The following is a 17,094-nucleotide window of genomic DNA, read 5'->3' on the forward strand; positions in this document are numbered from 1 at the left end:
ATTAAAGCAAGATATTCCATTTCTTTTTTTACAAATAACAGAATAAAACAATATCGTCTCTATTTTTACCATAAGTAAGGGATGCGTTCAGGGTAGGATGAGGACCAGGGATAGGCAGAGACCAGAAGACCTGGCTCGTGCGCAAGGGTACCAGAGAAGGCAAGATCATGGCATCGAAGAAATATTGACTGGGCCATACTGGCTGATACCTAAGTTTAGCCTCTCCTTTTTCTCACCATACCTAAATTTTTATAAGGTCATTGCGGTTCTTTTCTGATGTTCGGGGCATTTTTTGTGGAAACTTGCCCAAGGTCAGAGTTAATGTTTTTAGACTGGTGCAAGATCTGCCAAGTTTGTTTGCTCATTTCGATAATCTTTTGTAGGACGTGTTTGGTCTTGCACAGAGTCTGAGTTGAAGCCTGCTTGACCTGGCGAAGACTTTTGACCCCAGGTCTATTCCATCAGGCACATATTGTCTTCGGTTGTTCAAAACTAGCCTAGTAGCCTAGGATTCTGTCTAGCCCAGTGTCTTGTCCAGGCTGAGCCTGTCCGATCTGGCCCAAGACCTGTTGTCTCTGGGCCAAGGATCTAGCCTAGAGTCTGTTTGGTCTGGCCCAGGATGCTGCTGCTGCTGCTGCTGCTGAAAATTGTTTTTTGTTTCGGGGAACTCATCATGATTAGAATTGAGGCAATTCAGACCTAACTTTTCTTATAAATGCCAATACAGCGTGATGGCGATTAGATATGGTGACCATGGGCTCCGATGATAATGATAACATCAACTCATTAACATCATTTTTAGTTCCGAAGCAGAAGAAAGCATTATTTATGCTTTTCCGACCAAATATCCTAAAGTTCTGCTATCTGATTTCCTTAGGCATAGAACTTCTGTCTTTTTAAACGAAGCCCGGACCTAACGCCAAGTCAAATTCAGTACTATGGTCAAGTCTAATTACAAGTCTCATTTCATTACTGATTCAGAACTATAATCATGTCATTCCTCACACATGGCAGTCTAAATCCAAGTCTGGGCTAAGACTGGGCAATTCTAAAGCCAAGTACCATAGTAGTTTTCCCCAATATAGTAGTTGGTTTGGAGATCAAATTACTACGTACATAAATCTACGTTGACTTCAACCTCGTAGTAACCTTTCTATGTTGCCTTTTGACTGAAAGATGATCACAGATCATGTTTAATTTCAGTTTGATCATAAGTTAGTCTCATTATTGAAGAGTAAACTGAGCAAACTCTTTAGTTACTACACTCTGTGGTTTGTTTCTGATTATTAAATTTCATCCTTATTACTGCCTTAATTTCATTCTGAAAGTTGCAACCTTTTCAATATTCGGTCTGATTATCTCTGATCTTACTTTTGCAAAAAAAATTGAGTTATTTTTTATTTTAATTATTTTTCTAACGCTTTATAAATTACGCTTTGTCAATAACGCTTTATGTAATATTGTGTTAAGTGCTTTTGTCAAATAATTGATATACAATGGTTGAATAAGAAAATGCTAATAAAATAGGCGATTTTACAACAATGAATGCAGCAGCCACATGAATGGGCCATATTAAGTTAGTAATAACAATCCTCGTGAAGGATGTATTCGCAAAGTGCAAATCAAAAATTCAACGCTTTTTGGAGAATTATTTGTAGTAAACAACAATATATTGTGAGCAAAACCCAAAAAAATACATATATGCAGGGTGCACAGTTGCCAAAATACTAAACCCCGTACCTGCACCAAAACCCAAATGTATCTGGTTCTGGGTTATTGGGATTGCAAGTCCCCAGGTTGAGTCCAGACCAAATAAGTCTCGGATCAGACCATCACAGACAAAAATTAACTTTGATCAGACTGACCCAGATGAATGAGACCACTGATCAGACTATCGTGCGCTCAAGTTCCGTTTCTGCTCGAAATGCGTTTGAAAGGCTCCTGCGACCAGGATATATTGCGATTGAAAGTAACTTCTGATCAAACTAGTATGTGCTCGAATTCGGCTCTGGGCAGATTAATGTGCGCTCGTTTCCACCTCTCATCAGACTCAAGTGCGCTCGAAAATCCCTCTGATGAATCTCAAGTGATCTCAAAAAAGTGTGATCAGAGAATGGTTTCAACATGAACAAACATTTTATTATCACTATAAAAGATTCATTACCAAAAAAGTTATTGTGTTCAGTGAGAAATCCAATTAAGTAAAAACGAATCGTAAGACTATTGCTTATGAAAATAAAACCCAAGTGCTAAAAAATAATTTACTTCGTATGCCATTGGTGCATGTTTCTGACTAGATATGTGACTGGAAGCATTTTTCCATAAAAGATGTTTTGATCTACAGATAATCAAAGTTTCCTGTACAGGGGACCATGATTTGCTATCAGTAGGATTCCCTATTTCTGATCAACTTCATCAGACTCTAGATGAGTCTCTAATCAAAATGGTGCTGTTTTAATGCCCGTTGATAGAACCAACATCCCAAATAATTAAACAAGAATTCTCTTGGTATAAAATAAAAATACGCTAGAAATAGATTTCTGATTGGAACCAATTTTCCTTGAATTGTTTTCTGATCCAACTAGTCTGCGCTCAAATTACACGGTCTGGAAAAACTTTTGAGAGCACTTTCAGAAAAAGTTTTTTGAATTTTCTTAGTGAGAGATGTTGGCTCTGCCATGAGGCAACAATACGGCGGCGTTTAGATTAGAAACTGATCTAAAAGCTGGTGGTTCTGAACCAAGGGGTCAAGCTGATAGGACCCCTTTAGAAGAAATTTCGATTTAACGTATATCAAGACGTTTTTTTATGGAAAGCTGTTGGTAGATTTGAATGTGCCGTGGTCAAAAAAGGGGGTCTAAATTCCATATCCCACTCCTGAACCTTATGCAGAAAAATTAGATCTACTACTGGTTTCCAAAATCATTCAACCGCGAACATGCACCAAGGGCACACCAAATAAATTCTTTTCTTGAGACTTGGGTTTATATTCAATACCAAAACTCTTGGGATCGGTTTTTACGTTAGATTAATAAGTTAATAGAAACAATAATTGTTTTGAAAACAAAAGTTAAGATTTGTTCCTGTTTAAAACCATACTTTGTACACATTATTTTATTGACAATTGATTATCAATTGACGTTGAATATCGAGCGCGCACTTAAGCCTGATCGGAGGCCCTTTCCTGCGCACTTAAGTCTAATTTCGAGCTTATTTGAGTCTAATCAGAGGCGTTTTCGAGCACACATGAGTCTCATTGGAGATGATTTCATGGGCGAAGGTGATTTCGAGAGCATATTTTTCTAATCAGTAGTTGCTTCAAAAATGCTGATCGTTATGAATAGTTCATTAAAAAATTAATTGAAAAAGTTTTTAAAAAAATTATTGTTGAAAAGATATATCATTTTTTTGTTGCGTAGATCTCACACAATTTTGGTTCAATGTTTGTTGTAAAACTAAAAAGAGCAAAAAAACTAATGTTTTTAGGGTTTTTAGGATTGTGAAGAAATTGTTGAAATTATTTCGAAAGATCAAAGCTCCATTATCTCGATGGAAACCATTTTTTTGCATAGAAACTGGGCACATTTTTTTTCAAACTGAGACTGAATTATCAGCAAACATTTGCATCATTGAGAAATTTGTCAATTTCTTTTGTTAAAAAATTCTCTAAATTTAAATCAAAATTCTGCTTCTTTTGCAACTTCAGAAAGTAAAAATTATTTTTAAAAGCATATTTTTAGAATAAGCATGTAATTTGTTGAAATCCAGCAGAAAAATTGAACGTTCCTTTCAAACCAGTTGGTTTTTTGGTATCGTTTTGTAGCCCAGAATTACTTTTTATCAATTCAAGCCAGGTTTGAACGAAAAAAACCTAAAACAGGATGAAAAAATATACGCATTGATCATATTAGGCGCACGGAATGATTTTAATTTTAAAAGTTGTTTTTTGAAGGTGGTACTTTTTTTCTCCAAAAATTAGTCCCCTTGGTTTCGGTCGTGTTATATGCTATGTTGCCTCAACAAAACCTTGTTTAAAAATAAAATGATTCGTTTATTTCACAATAGTACGTTTCCACGAATATCCAAACTTGGTCCCGAGTTGAACAACAGTCATTGCTAACAAAGACCATATATTTCTATTTTCTTTGTTTTAATTGAGCGACAAAATTGAAACTTTTATGTGCAACTAGTTGATCATTTCTATCTTTTTGCAACCGAGAACTAAAGTATTAAACAGATGAAAAATGAAATAGGATATCTTTTTATGGCTATTTTATTAGGTGCACGGTTGCGATGCTTTGATTTTTCTAAAATTTCCTCCGCTCAGTTTTGGCCTTTTTATATGATTCGTTGTCTCAAAAACAATAATTTTAAAACAAGTTGCGCTTTTTGTCTTTTTTTTGCGACAGAAGGTTTCTACGTGTACGCAAAACTGTTTCCGAGTTGATTAAGAGCAAAGGGCAAACAAAAAATGAAATCTTTCGTCTTCGTATCCTGTATTTTTTCCATCTTTATATATATATATATATATATATATATATATATATATATATATATATATATATATATACATATATATAATTTTAAAACTTCTTTGCTATCAACGACCTTAACAGCTCTCCTTGTGTTTTGTAAAATAGAATAAAAATTTTGTTAATGAAGATCTTAATGGCCAAAAGTGTAAAGAAAAAATACATCAAATTGTATCATACCATTTGTTTCAGTTCAGTTGATACCAAATTATTATTCAACCTAAGAAAGAGAATTATAACCTAACGGAAATTCTGACTTGCAACGGCTTAACAATCTTGTCGGTTGTATTTGGCTCTGCAAAAATATTGGCTCTGTAAGGATTGTTGTTTGACATTTAGTTCTCTCTATTGCTGTAGCTTATATATATATATATATATATATATATATATATATATATATATATATATATATATTTGAAAATATTCTCAAATTAGAAATACCTGTAATGGAATTGAACTGTCTTTTCAAGATACAAATGCAAATGGACGAATAAGGTAAAAATGGGCTTGCCTGATTTTCCTGCTCCTCGGTTTTTTTTTTGCAGTTTGTGTCTCTTTTTATATTATCGAAAAATAAAAAGAACTGAAGTATGTATGAATTGATATAAACGGAAAAATTTTCATCCGAATTAAAAACAAAAACAAATTTGTGTTCATTTATTAACGTTTTCATTTTTAACCTCACAACAATAAAAAAGCCACTAGAACGAGATACTAACGTTTTTTTTTTGGGGGGGGGGGGGGGGTTATCTGACACTCTGAAATCCACTGGGTAATCCCAGTCTTTCAACATATTATAGAACTTTCTTATCCTTGGAAAGAGGTTGTGGAAACCGGTTTTTAAGTTGTATCCTGGTTATAGACTTGGACTTTCGTCTCTGAGAGAATAACATGACTGCGAAAAAAATTGTTTACGATGAAAACGTCAAACTTTAATTCGCTTTTGTTAGTTTTTTTTTTACAAATTTTGAGCATACATTTTTGAAACTGTTTCTTGATAACACAGCACTTAATACAAAACTTGGTTGACAGTCATATCTCAACCATGCTGCAACTACTGTTAGATCACAGGTGAAAACATTCACTTATCTAACGGAAGCGGATATCTGGACTTTGGAATCAACTGGGAATCAACAATGTACTTAGATTAACACGAGGCCACCTGGTGTAGATAATTCCTTAGATATATGCACGGATTTTTTATCTTTTGAAAATGGTTCTAAGAGTCCTTACCTTCATGTTAGAAGGAGAAGATGGGAATCGCAGGGCTCCTGTTTGTCGGCTTAAGTACCTACCTCTTCCTGCCCGGGTTGACCCTTCTTAGATACCATATCAAAGACCATATATGGTTCAATCCAAATCTAAGCAAAATTTTTTCATGATCTTTCTATTGTTTCTAAGAAGCCATGTATGATCTTCGATATGATTTTCAAAATTTTAATCAAATCGATTTTCAAATCGACCTGTATGATTGCGTTTTGTACCAAAAACCTGTAAAAAGCAACTTTTACGAAACCCCCGAAAATTTTCAACTTAGAGACTTGTACGTAAGATTGAAATTTTCACCACGAATCATTCTTTTCTATCGGGTCAAGGAGTTCATTAAATTAAACAAAGTTGATATCACAGACTACCGGTAGTTCATAGTTTGTAATGCGAGTAAATTTTACGCCTAAAGTTCCGGTAAAAATGTTCGTTTTTCAACTGGAAATATTCACTATTTTGTTTATTATGTTTTGAAAAACAGGGAAAAATTATGGGGTCAAAGATTTGTTTAAAGTGAACCAAATTAAAATCTCAAACTACCAGTAAAATTCAGGTTGTAAACTAAAAGGAATGGCCCACCTAACCTTACCAAAATTTTTGTAATTCACTCGGAAATATCGACTTATTCGCTTGTTATATTTTCAAAAAGTGTGTAGATGCATGTATCTATGGTTGTTCATTTACACAGTCAATCGAAAAATCTATGAAAAATTACTAGAGAATATATTTTTCATTTGGAGAAATGAGGAGATAGAGAGAAAAAGAGAGAGTAGAGTGCTCAAAAACATAAAGATCTCATGTGAAATGCCCTTTCATTTCTGAAAAAAATGAGCCCAAAAAATTAAATAACCGTCTTTTGTTTTTCAAATTTTTATTTCAAATGAAAAGTTATCAAGGTCGTTGCCCTGAAAAGCTCACGTGAAATTGTCTTCTCCTTTTATTTTCGCGTTTGTACTTTCGGAAAGCATAACTGTTGCATTTCTGAGCATTGATCTGCTCGCTGTCGAAAATAATTGAAGAGAACTCATAATTTTTTTCGGACAAAAAAGAAGGACAGTGAAAAATCACTTCTTTATAAGTAACTGAACCTATTACCTTGGCTATAGTTTGTAAAATCAAGTCACTGAAACAAACTTATTTGGTTTGCTTATTATACTGTTTGAGAGAAAAAAAGATAAAACTGTTATCTGAATTCGTATCTTGAAAGAATCAAAATGATATCATGTTTAATGCAAATGTTTTTTTAGTTCTGCTTGATAACTTGCAATTTTGTTCTCTCTTTGTTTAGGGATATGAGATATTCTTAGCCCTGTTTGCCGTGTTGTTTATTCTGACGAGATGAGGTAAAGTTATTTGTGTAAAAGAGAAATAACCAAGATCAGATTGTTTTAATTAATTTTCTATGACCAAAGAACTTAAATAAAAATATACAAGAAACTGGAGAATGTGGCATTGCACATAGTGGTCCAACCCTGTCAATTCACGTTTTTTGTTTAATTGTTAAGCAAATCAGGAAGAGACAGAAAACTTTCTAAAAATCAAATATTCTTCAGAAATAATTGGTGTATGATTAAAAAATTGCATCCAACTCAAATCACTTAAGAAAGTAAATAGTTCCACATTAGAATACCAAGAAAACCTGGATTTATTAAGACTACGAGACAAGCCAAACAACGTCAACAAACGTTATTTACATCCAAACTGAATGTTTGTTTTTTTTTGGAAAACTTTAACTCGAAAAAACCCATATTAGCGTTAAATAAAAACCCCAACTAAACAATTTAATTTGAACTTTTGGGACCAGTCATTTGAGACTTGATAGCAAGTAGACAAGAATGAACAAAAATGGAAAAGTTAAAAATACCTGGAAATTCTTTGAATACAAAAAATTTCACATAAAAAAAATTATTTATCAACTCAAATCTTTAAATAGAATTATGTTCAATCAAGCCTTCTCTTGAAGATACTGCAACATGTCATTATTCGTAATAGGTTAAAGCAAACAACCAATACGGACGAAAAACAAAAACACGATTAAATTTTGCGTAAAAACGGCGTCGAAGCCGTTAAAACCATAATCTATTCCGTAAAAATGATAAAAATCAATTACATGTTCCTTGAAGGCCGATAATTTGATATTTAGCCTCTGAATAAAAAAGACAGTTCGAGAAAATTAAGAACAGCAAGTGGAAAATGAAAAAGTAAACATTTCAAAGCCATAAGCAAGAGAGTGAAAAGAACATTTCATTTATTTATATAATAATTAGATGTCAGAAAAATAAATAGCAATCAGGAGAATTATTCAGAATATGACATACGTCTGCGAAAAAACGACAATTACAGACAAAAACCAAAAATTGAAGAACTTTTTTAGCAAAGCCGTTAGGTCGTTAGAACAGGAAGCAAGGACAAAAAACATCAAAAAGATTCAATTCTGCTTTTTCTCAACATCAGTAATGATTTGAACTGTAACATTTGAGACTAAGAAACAATAAGACAAATAACGGCAAAGTGCGAAGTCAAACTCCGGGTCTACGTTTCTCAAAAACAATTGATTTCAAAGTCATGAAAATGCTTTTAGACTAACCGAAAACAGTAATTAGGTTCCCTTGCTCTTTCATGTGACGCCACTCAGACCGGCTGTTATCCAACACTTTTCACACGGCTACTAAATAACGACAAATAATTACGAAAACAAAAAAATCCATTAAACTCTGCTAGAAGACGGTGTCAAAGCCTTTAATACCATAATCCATCCAGTGAAAAAAATATGGCGTCTTAAACGCTATACGAATTCAGACCCACCAAAAAATTGAAAAAACGAGAAAAACAACTTCAAGATTAAAATGTGTTCAAAAGGTATAAATTTCGTTTGAAAACCCTAATATCGTAGCCGAAAAACCAGTACTTAAATTGTGAAACTGCAATAGGTTTTAATTTTCAATCTATTCGAAAGACGAAGCGCCCAGTTTTTGCTGACTTTGAACTACAATTGACCAAAGAAAAAAGAAAGAATCTGCAATGCACAAAAATCCATTGCTTTTTTTGAAAACAGTTATTTTTAAAGGTTAAAATGATCGTAAGCTTTCCACTAAAAACTCCAGATAAGTTTGCTTGAGTTTCCATAGAAAGCCAATTCAATGCACCTGTCATTAGTTTAGATTTGAGTTAATCTGTTCTCTAATTAGGAAATTGATTTAAAAAGCAACTTATTGCAGTCCGAACTTTTTTGGACTGTAGAAAACAAATGAAGGACGAGTAAAACTAGACCCCTATGGCGGCATAAATGGATTTTCCAACAACAGTTGTTGGGATTGTTAATCCGGCAATATTAAACAAAGATGAATGAAGAATCATACCACTTACAACCCTCTACGATGGATGAATATATCGATTAGCCAACTTTGACTGAAAAAGAGGCAATTATATATATATATATATATATATATATATATATATATATATACATATGTATATATTATTTATATATATATATATATATATATATATATATATATATATATATGTTCATTTTTTTGTACACATATTCAAAAATATTCAACAAGAATCATATACCCTTTTAATATTTTGACTTTTGCTGTTAAGAAATACAGAAATATTGTGGTGCGATAAGAACTTCCCTATTACTTAATTTTTTTACATGAAAACTCTAAAACACTGCGGCGAAAAAACTGCCAAAAAAAATTCAATTCTGAAAAAATTGCTAAAAGTTGCTAAATGCTCAAAATTTATGTAGTTGAAGTGCAGTTCCGAATATATCTGAACACTTTTTTTGTATGAAAACGATAGATCTAAAATTCTTTTTGTGCCCCTGACACTAGTTTAGCTATTTAGAAAAAATATGCAGAGATTTGCCACAATACCATTGGAGAGCTATGATTCCAGACAATATTAATTGATATATCAATCGAGGTCACATTAGTTTTCAAAGATTGTAGTCTTTTTTAAATACCTTTAACTTCTCAGCACTTATCACCATATCAAAAAACTTTTGCAGGTGATACTCACCAAAAACGAAAGTTGTTCGTCTCACTCATTTCCTTTAGCATTAAACTCTTTTCTGGAATATTATCTTGCATTTAAAAGAGAAGAAAGAACGAAGAAATGAAAAAAAAACAAAAAGAAATAATAATAATAAATTGTTCTCAATTAAGTAGAAATAATAATAATAAATTGTTCTCAATTATGTATAAACAAACAGCATCGTTTCATGAGGTTTACTTATACATACCCGAAAGGCCATCAAAAAACAAAATAGCGAAGTCAAGTGATGCATTTGGGAAGCAGTTCAAGTTTATGAGCAAATAAGTACGGGGGTAGCGGGTTGATATTGATTTTCTGTTAATCTTTAAAAAAGAGTGAATGACAGAAAGTATATGTGAGGAAACGGTGGAGATTTTGTAAAAGGATAAAGAAACAAAACATTTTTAATGTTTTAGATAATTACCAGAAAAAACTAATGAAAAAGTTCTATGATATCATTTCTTTTGCATAATTTTTCAAGAAAATTATAGAGGTGTGTATCAAGTCCGGATCTACATCAACTTTTTATAAAGTAAACACATTTTGAGTCCAAAATAAGTGCGTAATTTGGCAATTTTTTATTCGTATTCCAATTCTCTTTGGGTTGATAGCAGTAAACTAACTGTTAGAGTTTAGTTTCTTACTTGTTTTTGCTTTCTCGTCTAGCTTGACAAGCTCTGAAACCTCAAAAAACCTGTTAGAAACTTCGATTTTATGATCTCGCCTAATTATTTTGGTTAAAAAATTCAAAAGCTCATAAAAATGTAGCTCTTACGCCAGGAAGATTCCCTATTTTTCCCGTTCGTTCACTCTTGACTGAGGACTTTGTTTTCTGAAAGTAATTTGCGCAATTTGTTTGATTTTAACTTCAATAAAACTCAGGATAGGATTGTCTTGTATGAAGTTCCGTAAAGAAGTTCTCTAGATTGTGTTACTGTTTGGACAAAATCGTTATATACTAAATGTGATTGTTTAAGACTCAATATAAACCTTAGTGTGTAGAACAATCCAGTAAATTTTGTCAATTTTGCTGTGGCGCTGTTTTGTTTCCAAATCCAATTTGTTGTCCAACAGAACGCCTAAATACTTTACATTTTTTCTCTTGTCAATGCCTGCATTGTTCAGTATTAGCTCATTCATCATAGTTCACACACCTTAGTTTAAACTAAATTTTTTTTTTCAACATTGAGCGTCATTCTGTTATCGCTTAAGAAGAGGCCCATGTTGTCAGTATCAAAATGAAGAAGAACTTTATTTGCATGTTTTTGTGGCTGCACATCATTATTGGCGGAATAAAGCGTTATTGAGGAGCAGTTGCATCGTTGTCTGATGTCATTGACGTATGTGATGAAAAGTAATGATCCTAAAACTGAACCTTGAGGAACGCCAAAGGTAACTGTCTCGGACTCGTTCTTTCCGCATCATATCTAAGTCTTTGTATTCTTTCTCATAAGTAAGATTTTGTAATTTTAAGCATTAGGGCTCTCAAGTCTATGTTAGCAATTTTTCTAAGAAGTAAGTTATGATCAACTGTGTCAAATGCTTTTTATCAAATCTAGAAACATTCCTAACGAGCAAATTGTTTGGTTTTATAAAGTGTCCCTAACGTTTTCAACATAATGCGCGAAAGCATCAATTGTTCTCTTTGTCGTCTGAAACCATACTAATTTGCGTCCAGGATATCAAAAACCTCCGAAAAAAAATATTTTGAACAAGATTGTTTCAATACTCTTGCAACAAACGGAAATAGAGAAATTGGTCTGAAGTTAGGTGGTTCCTGGACATCATCACTTTTATGTACTCCTACTATGATAGCTTTTTTCAAGCACAGTGGAAAATTTTTTTCATTTGTTGATTAATTTTGCTAGTATTGGCTCAATTACACATTCAAATTTCTTCAGAAAAAATTGTTGAATTCAAAACAATCTTTATTGTATTTGAATTGCATTTTAGTTGATCAAATTTTCCAGCTTGCTACGTAATACATTGAATTTGAGCTGATCGTTTTTGTCTTTTGTTAATATAAAATTTTGATATTTTTGTCGTTTTTTGTTTGCTAGATGTTTTCTTTCGTTGTAAACTCAAGAGTCTTTCATTTTTTGTTCTTCTACAAATTTTCGTAGGAACAATTTTTTCAACGCAATTTTTAAACAGAAACAATAACATTTCACGGCTTCTTAATTGATCGAGGGTTAGTTCAAACTTCTGTGATTAATGTTGCATATAGAACTCATGATTAATATTTGTATTCACGTCATTAAGTTTTGTCCACTTTTTTATCAGAAGGTCAATAACTTTTTGTTTTTCTAAATTATTCAATTTGAGCTCCTAGAATCCAAAAAAGCGCATAGTGATCTGTTAGCGTAATTGTCGACGCTAACAGATCTAGCTGTAAACAAGCAGTGTCATGCCCTTCATTTATCAAGGTTTCTGTTATTCAGAATACTAAGGGTAAACTATCAAAACTGTTTAATAGAATTCAAAGTTTTTGTATGATATCTAAATTTTTGCATGAAGATCTTACATCTTGGAATGCTGGTCTAAATTTTTGTATGAACATCTCATATTTTGGAGCATGAAGAGCTTTTGCTTTCTGTTGTACTATAATGATGAATACAAGTGGATGAAAAGCGGGAAGAACAATGTCTTTAAAGGGTTATAGCAGCAAAGGTAAAAGTGTTAGCGGATATGACATTTGAGTTAAAACTACTTTGATTACCAGAAAAGAAGATTATTTTTTTCGAAAAAAAATATATATAAAATTCAAAATTTTTGGTTGTACACGCAGTCACTGCAAACAAAAGTCAACATAATATAAAGTTTTGTCAATCGATAAACGGTGACTTACCTCATTGGATAACAACACTGAATATCATTAATACAGCAAAAAGTGAGGAGAAAGGAACGTGATAATTTCTGAGATCCTCTGTTTGGCCTGTGAGTTATCAAAAGATAGTCATATCAATCAAAATAAGGCTACAAACCAAAAAATCGGGGAAATTTGGAAAAGGAAACAAAGATCAAAACCTGCTAACAGTCCCTCCGAAAATTCCCCACTAATTCTTCAGTACCAAAAATTTTAGGGCAGTTTGGTTTCAATCAGTGGCTAATCATATGACACAAAAAAACCGAAAACAGAGATTTTCAGCAATTTTTTTTTCTAAAAACCGAGACAGTATTTAGCAAAAAATCTTAGCAAAACTAAATCGTTTATTGAAAACGACAAAAATTTTGATCACTTTTTCATGCGTCCTCTCATGGCAAACAAAATTGATGGTGTAGCTGTGCAAAAACGTCAGCAATTTTTTAAAATTTACAGTTGTTTTACACAATCAGTCAGGAAAATCTCTAGAATAACGAAAATAGGTTAAAACTTGACCACATCATCTTTTATTGATGCAACCACCGCAACCGCAACTAACCGCAACCAAGATGTTTCCACGTAAACTGTCACATTAAAAAATGAAGACCAATTTTAACACAAACCAGCCTACTTAGGTATAAAACGCGCCATTAAAGAGGATGTTAGAGGAAAAGATAAAAAAAGTGTTGCAGAAAATCTGCCCGTAATCAAATGACCTGCTGCTGAGTAAATATTTTTCAGAATAGTGAGTGCATCAACAAAACCACTCGCTTTTTTCTACTGTTCTTCTCTCTGCTTTTGAATTTACTGTTGTTGATTTACCTCAAGAAAACTTCTCACGCGGGGCCAATTCTGGTTTCACCGAACTTTGACAGAAAAAAAACGGTGACAAAAATAAGTCCTACAGTAGTAGGTCCTACTATAAGCCAGTAAGATCAGTAAAAGCATGAGCTTTCATTATAAACCGCTATCATAAATAAGAAGGCTCGCCTGATCTGTGTGAAGAACAGAATGGTCGCACAATAGCATTTGAAATCAGGAAATATAACAAATCAATATATAGAAAAAAATATTTCAGAAAGAATTGTTTTAGCAACAAACCTTGTTTTTAAAAAACTCTCTTACAAAATGCAGAATGAGTCATTGTTGTTTTGTGTTCAGTTCATTATGCATTCAGAGTAAACTTAAAAATTTCTCTCAGAGATTTTCAGGTTCCATATGAAATATCTTTATATTATTTTAATTTTTCATTAATTTTTAAAAAATCTTTTTAAAAAAATTTGCCAAAATTTATTCCATCTCTTTTTTCACAAAAAACGCTTTGTTTTGTAATTTTTAACATGTATGTCGACATTGACAAAACAATAAGATATTTGAATTTCAACTTGCAAATTGTCTTCAGAAAACCGCTAGTTGTCGTAAATGATTGCTTTGACCAAAATTGTCTTAAATTTTGATTCAAAATTTTCATCAAAATTTTGATCAAAAATTAAGCTAAATTACTTGAAATTGTGGGTAGAAAATGTTGAAAGCTGTTTTTCCGAAAAGCAAAATTTCAAAAATTTCTCCTTGTAGTGAAATTTTACTCTCAGAGAGTTGTAAACTGATGCCACATATGATAACCTGGGATGCCCTCAAAAAAGTCAAAATTGTCTGAGCAAAAAGAAAGTGAGGCTAGCATAAAAATCAGGAAATATAACAAATCAATATATAGAAAAAAATATTTCAGAAAGAATTGTTTTAGCAACAAACCTTGTTTTTAAAAAGCTGCTACGAAAAATATTGAAGTAAATTAGCCGAAATTTGTATCACAAACAACAGCGACAAACATTTGATTTGTCAGAGTAAATAAAAATAGTTAGTGAGAAACCTTCAATTACGAAGTACCTAAATTACGATCAACATTAATGCGAAAGTTTCGATAAAGCGTGTTGTAACTAAACACGAAATCTTTAAGTTTTAATTCTTTTCCGTTGGGCACAACAATTTTAATTGAGTCTCATGAAAATTAATCTAAACACGACTTTAATTGAGCTTCATAAGCTTTAATCTATAACTGTTTGAGAATTTTTTTGTTCATAAATCTAAGATCAATTTAATGACCTCTGATTTAACGTTAAAAGTTTTTCAAACACTGTACTTTTCTCAGCATGAATGCTTTGGATGAAAACATTGCTGAATGTTGCTGTGGAAATTACAATACTTTTGATAAATAATAATGTTTTCATGGTTTCTGCAGCTAATCGAAAACGATTCCAAAAATCAAGCAAAATTTCAAAAAGTTCTCTTACAAAATGCAGAATGAGTCATTGTTGTTTTGTGTTCAGTTCATTATGCATTCAGAGTAAACTTAAAAATTTCTCTCAGATTTTCAGGTTCCATATGAAATATCTTTGTATTATTTTAATTTTTCAGAAAAAATTAACCGTTAACCATTAGTAGGGAGATCTCAAATGTTTTTCTCGCTATTTACCAAGACTTACACAAGGATAAACAAACTAAACGTTGAATGAAAGGTTAGGTTAGCGCATGTGAAGAACAGTTCAAAAGTTTTTAAAAAGTCTTTTTAAAAAAATTTGCCAAAATTTATTCCATCTCTTTTTTCACAAAAAACGCTTTGTTTTGTAATTTTTAACATGTATGTCGACATTGACAAAACAATAAGATATTTGAATTTCAACTTGCAAATTGTCTTCAGAAAACCGCTAGTTGTCGTAAATGATTGCTTTGACCAAAATTGTCTTAAATTTTGATTCAAAATTTTCATCAAAATTTTGATCAAAAATTAGGCTAAATTACTTGAAATTGTGGGTAGAAAATGTTGAAAGCTGTTTTTCCGAAAAGCAAAATTTCAAAAATTTCTCCTTGTAGTGAAATTTTACTCTCAGAGAGTTGTAAACTGATGCCACATATGCTAACCTGGGATGCCCTCAAAAAAGTCAAAATTGTCTGAGCAAAAAGAAAGTGAGGCTAGCATAAAATATCTCCCATTTTTTTCTCGCTGGCGCAACATTCATAAAAAGACATTTCGCCACTTTTATCAACCGAATAACTCCATACCATAACTCTGAAATTATAATTGCTCTTAAATCATTCCGGTGATAATTCTAACATTGTTAGGATGATTTATAGTTTCATCAGGACATACATCGTCGAATAATGTGTCAAAGTTTACCTTATCAAATTACCATTTTGTCTTATTTGGCAGCAAGCATATTCAAAATCTTATATTTATTCAGCAATTGCTCAGATCAAAAGAAGTGAACAAAATATCTGTTTGCTCTGAAATCGCGACATATTAACAGATTTTGATCTCTATTACAGGATAACCATCATTGCATATTATAGTGTTCAAATTGTGAATATTGAAGAAATTAGTTTGTTTTAGACGGAAACCGAACGATAGAAAGCTAAATAATTGAACAATTCTGATTTTTATTCGAGTTTTCAAAATATCAAAGTTTTCAAAAGATTCAGTTTTTGGTTATAATTTTTTAAATGTTAAAATTATGCTCCAGTTGAAACTTTTATCATTAAGTTGCTAGTTTTCACAGTCACTTTCTTAACTACAAGTACTTAACTACACTTTAGTACACGAAGATTGGCTCTTTACTTTTCAAACGTTAATACACAAGCTGAATATTCTTCATAAGCGTGAAAACATATATTGTCCAAAATGCTGAACGAGTTTAGTTGGAAGTTGAAGTCGTACATGGACGGATATCCGCTTCCCAGTTTGACCCTGTGCTTCCTGGCGTATCAATTCCTGTCTTGTTGGAGTTTGATGTTTGATGGTTTCCTGCCTCAGGCAGCTTACGGTTACTACTACGTGGTCAGCACGTTCATATTTGTGTGGGCTATACACGACCCAACCAGGAACAGTTTATTTTTGAACAAATTAGGAGCAAATTACTGAGGAATAAAATCTTGGAAATTTTGATTCAATTGTTTCTTATTTACACTCCCTATTCCATATCCATAGTGTATCAAAATACAGTCCTTTATCATAATTGTCCGCGAAATGACCGCGCCTGACCAAAATAGAATATGATAAGACTTCTCCTTGACTTTACCGGCTACCTTGATTACAGCTGAATCCCAAAAAATTTCAATTAAATTTAAATATGCTCATCACACGGTGAACAAAAACTTTAACCCTGATTCTGATCATTGAAATGGTCTCTTCATGAAACTTCAATAAAAACAATGTTCCCGAAAAATGATCCAAAAACTGATTTTTGTTTCGTTTATGTATTGTTAAATAAAGTAAAAAGAAAGCCAACGTTTTATTGGGCACTTGGTTAATGCTACAGACACGCATTGTTAGTTTCTAGTGGGGTGCTTTTTGTAGAAGCTGCTATGTGTTCATAGCCTGTCAATTCTATGTTT

The 17,094-nt window shown here is 32.4% G+C and overlaps 1 protein-coding gene across 2 annotated transcripts in view; it reads left to right on the forward strand.

Moving 5' to 3' along the window:
- The first annotated feature begins 1,232 nt into the window (after positions 1 to 1,232).
- LOC142345329 (uncharacterized) overlaps positions 1,233 to 17,094 on the forward strand; it is a 34,803-nt gene continuing 18,941 nt past the window's right edge. Inside the window, exons 1-3 of one of the 2 annotated variants that reach the window (XM_075397331.1) lie at positions 1,233 to 1,454; positions 5,565 to 5,603; positions 16,441 to 16,579. In XM_075397331.1, the coding sequence (XP_075253446.1) occupies positions 5,578 to 5,603; positions 16,441 to 16,579 (165 nt within the window). In that variant the 5' untranslated portion in view covers positions 1,233 to 1,454; positions 5,565 to 5,577. Of the gene's footprint in view, positions 1,455 to 5,564; positions 5,604 to 15,946; positions 16,580 to 17,094 lie in introns of those variants that run through there. The other variant, XM_075397330.1, reaches the window with a different exon arrangement.

The sequence above is a fragment of the Convolutriloba macropyga genome, chromosome 9, assembly GCF_964194025.1.
Source record: "Convolutriloba macropyga chromosome 9, txConMacr16.3, whole genome shotgun sequence".
Classification (NCBI taxonomy): Eukaryota; Metazoa; Xenacoelomorpha; order Acoela; family Convolutidae; genus Convolutriloba; species Convolutriloba macropyga.